We start from the raw sequence: 6,621 nt of genomic DNA, 5'->3' as shown, positions 1-6,621 counted from the left end.
CTTTAAAGGCTGCTGCTGTACCTGAGGAACTTAACTATTGTATTTCACCACCAGGGGGTGTCAAAGCCAAAGCAATGACTAGAATGTTCTTCATGCAGGTGTCAATCCCTCGCATGCTTGTTTCAAACATTTGTGTGCTATTTGTGTACATATTAGTTCCTCTATGTCTGACTGATTAAAACTAATAATAATTTTGAACTCTTGTCTTGGCTGAGTAAGTTATGGCAAAACTGTCCCATCAAAATAATTTTGCCAATGAAAGAAAAACATATGAACAGTTTAATTTTTATTAAGTTTGTATTATATACAGAAAATGTTATGACGGACAAGTCAGTAACGACAAATCAATAATGGCATACAACATAAGTTAAATATTACTGAACAGTGGCAGCAAATCATACTATTAGGATCTTTTGCATGGTATAGATGTAGGCCTAACCCATATGGGTTTTAAAAGCACAGGTAAAATTTTAAAAGATGTGTTTACAGTAAAAAGCTGCAACGTGTGCCACTACGTAACCAATGAGATTTTAAAAAATGCAGTACAGTGTAACTGAAAATGCAACATGTCAGCCAGTAGGTCAGCTACATTACAAAGTTGGGAGACCATAAACAATATGCAAACAGAAAGAAAAAAAATCATTCAGACAAGAAGGTGAATATGGTACAGAGAGTAAAAAAAAAAACCTTAGACCTAGCATAACCAATGCCGTTGAAGATTTTATGCAATTATAGCAGTGTAGGAACAATTAAAAATGAAATATATAAAAAAAAGGTCATCTCTGCCAACTAAAGAAGGCACTTCATGTTTGATCATTAACATTGAGAGACAGCTGGGGGACCTCCTCAAACTTGAGGGGAGATGTATTTTTTGGAATGTTTGCAGCTTCAGATTATAAACACAGAAAATCAACTCGCTGTGCTTTTCCCTCCAACTTCCTCTATTGATAAAACCTAATCCATCACCTTTTAGCTGCATGCAAGTCTAATTCTGGCACAAACATACCAATAAAAAAAAGAGAGGATACATCACTACTATGTACAAAGACTTACAAAACATATACCGTAAAAGGGTAATGCAAGAACATTTGGGATCAAAACACAGGAACCTTCCCTGAGCTTAGCTATGGACCGTTGTCCCTGTTGATGGGGAAGAGTAAAATTATTTCGCCCCTAAACCTTGGACCAGGTTTTGTCTGGGCTTCTTCTAGCATGCACCTTAAGAGCAACTGGGAAGAGATTGTACTTGTACATTTGAAGGTAAACACCCACAGACACCAACTGAAAAACCCTTAACGCTGTGGGCCAATGGAGCGTCTCCTTCGGTGATTGGGTCGCAGGATGCATCTTAAACATACTCTTTAGTGCTGCTGGGCGGTCTGGAGATGGGATATTTGGGTGAAGGCTTGCCCCTGGGGCACGACGCCGCCAGCATGGCCCCTCCCAGGATGTCCAGGAAGGCACCAGCCCAGGCGATGAAGATGGCAGAGCCAAACTCGTACCTATAGACAGCAAAAGAGACGAGAAGTGGTTACAGGGGAACTCCATGTGGCTGACTTGGAACAAAAGTTGCTTATCAGTTGCAAACACACAGTCACACACACAGAGAGACAGACACACAGGCCTTGAATAGGTCTTTTGAGGAATCAGTTGGGCTAAAAATTATATTGAAAGATGACTTTCATTTGATGTGATCACTGTTCAGAAGTACTTATCATTGAGATGTTCATATAAGCGCATCATCTCAATAGTGGTCAACTTTTCAATGACTGCAGAGAGACCCACTATCGCAGATGGATAAACACTAACACTAATGTATGATTTTTCTTTATGCAAGCCCAAAAGCAAAATTGTGTTGGTAGTTTAACTGAGAAGGTAACATGGACCAAGCTTCAGAACTACATTTTTAACATGAAGGATTAAGACTGAAAAGGCAAAAGGGAAAGAACATCAGGATCTGCTGAAAACTGCCACAATGTTAAATGTCATGAGCGCAATGACATTAACAATTTAATTATTTTCTTGATCTAAAAAAAAAAAAAAAACAAACCACACCAAACAGTTAACTCAAAGAGAAAGGGAAGGTAGTGCATACTTGGTGTTGACAGGAGTGAAGGGGTTGTAGAAGTCCTGGATGATCCTGTGGGCGAACCATGAGCAGGCAACAATGGAACAAAGTGCTGAGGGGAAAAAGAAGATCAGATATGTGAGCATACCCAGTCAAATCATACACAAACACACACAGATCTACAACCAAGAAACCTCTCTTCAATTACCAGTATTGTTTGAGTCCTACAGCATAATTAAGCTTTTTGGTAACTGCCCCCCTCCCCATATGTTTCAATAAAGCACAATGGGAGCAGGCTTACCTCCAATCACCAGGATGATCCCACCAGTCATGGCGATGCGAGACTTCTTGGTCTTGTCGTCACCTCCACAGTTTGTGCACTTCATGCCCATAGTGGACACACCAAGGCCAAAAACAGTGACAATGATGCCTACGATCATCAGAGCTCGTGTGGCCTGGAGAGCACCTGAGCAGAACAGAGGGGGGGGTTTGAGAAAAAACAAGGGTGAGTCTCAATTCATCTTAATCTGAATTGTCTTGTCGAGTTAAAATCTCTGGAATGAAAATAATACTTCATGACACTTCAATGTGACATTGATCCAAAATTCTTTTTGCTACATTGCTTACATATGTGTGATTGTTGTATGGAAGACCTTGAAGATCGCTAACTTGACCATGAAACACTCATAAGAAAAGTATTACACCTCGAACCCCCCCACACACACACACACTCTCACCTTACACTACTGACATCACACGCTTTCCCTCTCCCACCCCTCCCCTTTCAGTTCCTTTTCATGTCTCCACCCCTCAGCACCTGTGGTGAGGTGCACCTGAAACCGGTTCCAACCGGAAGCTTCCGTACAGAGAGAGAGCAAGACAAGAGCGAGAACTGTGTTTCCATACAGTACTAAGGGCAACCCGTCTGACCAGTTGTGACAGGAGACTATATAAAGAGAGTCTCGAATTTCACTCGCTTGAACCACCTACTTCACTCAAATGGATACCTCTGTTTTGCATGAACCTTTACATGCACGTTGCCGGGATCCACTGAATCACATCTCAGCAGTACACCTCTTTACAGAAAGAGGATGGACAAATGTGAAGGAAAACAAGGCTCTCACTCGCTGCTAATGTACTACATTCAGTTGATATTGTATCAAACCTTTACAAATAAATGCAAATAGTCATATTTCCTGTTCTTATCAGTTCATGCTTTATGCCGCTTCAAGCCTCTGATAGTTAAACAGAAGCAATAAACTGCCAATGGTCAACTCAAGAGTCAGTGCATAATATTAAAACACCTTTATCAGCTCTGGCTTGTGTGTATTTGTTTACACATGCGATACAACTGTTTGTGCTTGATAGTGTTTAATTGTTTTACTACGTCCTTATCTAAGGCTTTGATATACAAGTCAAACATCTCACTAGGTTTTATGGAGTAACAACAGCCACTTGTAGGTGATCCAAAAAAGACAATAAAAGGTATGTTAGTATGTCACTTCAATTGCAGATAAAGGGTTTAGCCAAGCATCTGCATACATTTCCTGAAAATGGGAAGAATGTGAGTATGCAAACTAGACACCCACACCCAAACCAAGGAGCCATTTAACATTAGGCCTACTGATGTGCTGAAGGGACAAGAGACATTCTTCAGATAAGCAAAAGCCCTGGGGTTACAATAGCAAAAGGTGTGTGTGTGTGTGTGTGTGTGGGGGGGGGGGATTATACCTAGACAGATCTGAAGGATAACGTTGCCAAACAATCACCATCAGATAAACACAATCACATAGAATGTAGCAATAGAGTCCAGTAAAATCCGTTGGCTATAACTCATTAGCTGACTGGAGTAGAGCTAGTAAGCCAATTAAATATATTTACACGAGCTTGAAATAGTCAGCAGGAAAGGTATGTAACAGCCAACTCTTAAGTTATTATGTGAAAACAAAGACCAACACAAGCTTTAGTTCTTTGCCTTTGCCAATAGCAACTCTGGCAATAAAAACGAATATTTAAATCCTCGCGCTAATTGCAGACAGTGTGCAAAATAACACACAGGCAACACCTGCAAACCGACTCCAAGTCGCAAGCTTGTTGACAAAATAAGCGGGAGTCAAAGTGCATCTTCACCCGCAGCCAGCATCTAGCACCCCCTCTCGATACTGGAACGGTGGATGTTTTTTTCCGCATGCTATGATGAGGGGTGGTATGGGCAGGGCTTGGGACAATACCATCTAGCTAATCATTATCCTTAGTAACAGCGTAACCCAGGCGTGTCAACGGCTCTTTGCATCGAGTAGGCCTACAGCTTCGGTAGGCTACGTGAATATCACAAAAGACCAATGCTACTGGACTTGGTGTAGCTAATCCATTAACACATCTGTGCTACTACGGCCACAATCTTGCTAATCATCACACAAAAGCGCAACTATTAATGACAACAAATCATTTAATCGGTGAGACCATCTCTGGCCCAATGCCAAGTTAGTGCTACAAAGCTTTACTAAGAATACAGAATCATGCTTGGAAACACCAGTGCAATACCCAATAGTGTAGCTTCTAGCATTTGTAACACATGTCCATTCTCCAAAAATGTTTCTGCAAAAGCAGTTGCCACTCTCGATTTCAATAATGATCGCATAGCCTATGCATTCAGTCATTAAACAGCCTAACTGATCACGGTGACATGATAGGCTAGGCCTACTCCAGCAGGTGTGGCAGGACGTTTGGCGTACCCTATTCAAACCAAGTGGACATGAGAAAATGTGAGCTTTTTGAAATTGTGGTTCATTTTTTTTGTGTGCAGATGTGTCATTTAGTAGGCTATAACAGCCTACATGCTACTGCAATATGTCCCAGTCTGCGTAGCCTGCAAATAGCCCTACCCATGTAGGACAGGTGCGCGGCAATCAATTTCACATCGAGCTCATTTTCAAGATCACGTCGAGCTCATTTTTGTGGATCCGAATATTACAATACATTTGGAAACTTCTTTGGGCATGCCCCATCGCACAGGATAACCAAAATTACATATTTTTATGTTTTATAACATACAAAAAGAAAAAAAAGATTTTCCAGAACAATTCACACCTGCTGCGTAACGTCATCACTATCGGGAACGCGCTCAAAGGCGTTTCAAACAGGTTTTGAACAAGGTCAGGAAGAAACTAATGGCAAAATGTTGAAAACAAATATATATAATATATATATATATTTTATCTTAATGACTATGTTATGGAAGAAATTACTGATGTCCTTAACAGGAAAACCACATCGTTTTCAAAATAATTCAGAAAGACAAGGAACTAGGCGGGCGATTCACACAGCCAAATGATAACTTAATTCTTCCATAAAACACTTACTGTTAAGTTGCAGGATGGAGTCGTAGACTTTGCATTGTATCTGCCCCGTACTTTGAAACGCACAAGACATCCAGAGACCCTCATACATGGCGATTGCTGTGATGATGTTATCACCAACATAGGCAGACATCTTCCATTGTGGCAAAATAGTACCAATAATTAAGCCTATGAGTCCAATTAACGACAGGGCAAAACCCAAAAGCTGAAGTCCTTTATTTGCCATGTTAAAAAAAACTAAATGTTAAAATCAAAGGTCGAAAAATAACAGGTAAAAAAATAGTTTTTGTTCCAAAAGACAAACTAGTTGTTGAGGATAAAGTCCTTTAAGTGTATTGCCTTTCTTGGTGTCCTTGTACGCGCTGTCGGAATAAACAAAACTATATATTTCCCTGTAGAATTTGTGAACAGTTAAGAGAAAAGCACCTGTGTCCTCTCTTCGCACCTTGAATATGCAATGAGAACCACTCGGGCACGAGAGTTTTTAAGGTGGCAAACTTCCTTTGGGGGAGGGGACGCGCGCACAGTTTCGCCTGTTTCCCTGGCGCTGTCTCATCGCTGTGAGAAAGGGGGTTTCGTGATGTCACCGGAGCGTCACGTGAGAGCAGGTGGCAACATTTTGAGGTCTACTTTATTTAGCTAAGTTTTTCCGAGCTAGGCTACATGTTCAGCATATCAATAAACTAATTGCAGAATCGACAGAAATACATTCTTAAGGCGAGGAAAAAGCTAACCCATGTATTTTTTTCATGCTCACGAAAAATACAAGAAATGAAACAAGAAAACAACTTAATATAGGCCTAGCCTAAATAACAGACGTTTCCTCATTTTTCTTGTTAGTTGACTTGACAGACTTTTTTTTAATTGATTGCTACTTTTATGCGAGCACAGACTATGTAGGTTATTTATCTTACTAAACTCAAAGAGGAATTTGTAAGACTGGCACTGACACTGGCTTTTGATAGCTGGCACTATCTCTTGAGAGAATTGGCTTTCTTCAAATGACCCATTCCAGGAAATTCAGTGAAGAGGCTGCAATACATCATCTAGATTTAGATTTAAAATCTAATCTAATGTGTGTGTGTGTGTGTGATTATTTATATATATTTCATATATTATTGCCATCGGACTGTTATGAACTAACTGTCTCAAATTTGCAAGGGTGGATAGAAAAAGTGGATGAAATCTACATGT

The 6,621-nt window shown here is 40.4% G+C and overlaps 1 protein-coding gene across 1 annotated transcript; it reads right to left on the bottom strand.

The window, feature by feature from the left end:
- Positions 1-273: 273 nt before the first annotated feature.
- On the bottom strand, positions 274-5,887 carry cldn7b (claudin 7b). Its single transcript, XM_048238201.1, has 4 exons — positions 5,431-5,887; positions 2,370-2,534; positions 2,096-2,180; positions 274-1,502 (listed from the first exon to the last, which is right to left on the bottom strand). Exons 1-4 carry the CDS (start codon positions 5,651-5,653, stop codon positions 1,349-1,351), a joined length of 627 nt encoding a protein of 208 aa, XP_048094158.1. The 5' UTR covers positions 5,654-5,887; the 3' UTR covers positions 274-1,348.
- Positions 5,888-6,621: the final 734 nt, after the last annotated feature.

The sequence above is a fragment of the Alosa alosa genome, chromosome 2 (genome assembly GCF_017589495.1).
Source record: "Alosa alosa isolate M-15738 ecotype Scorff River chromosome 2, AALO_Geno_1.1, whole genome shotgun sequence".
In the NCBI taxonomy this organism is placed as follows: Eukaryota; Metazoa; Chordata; class Actinopteri; order Clupeiformes; family Clupeidae; genus Alosa; species Alosa alosa.
The sequence above is the reverse complement of the archived record's forward strand: the minus strand, read 5'-3'. Positions and strand labels throughout refer to the sequence as shown.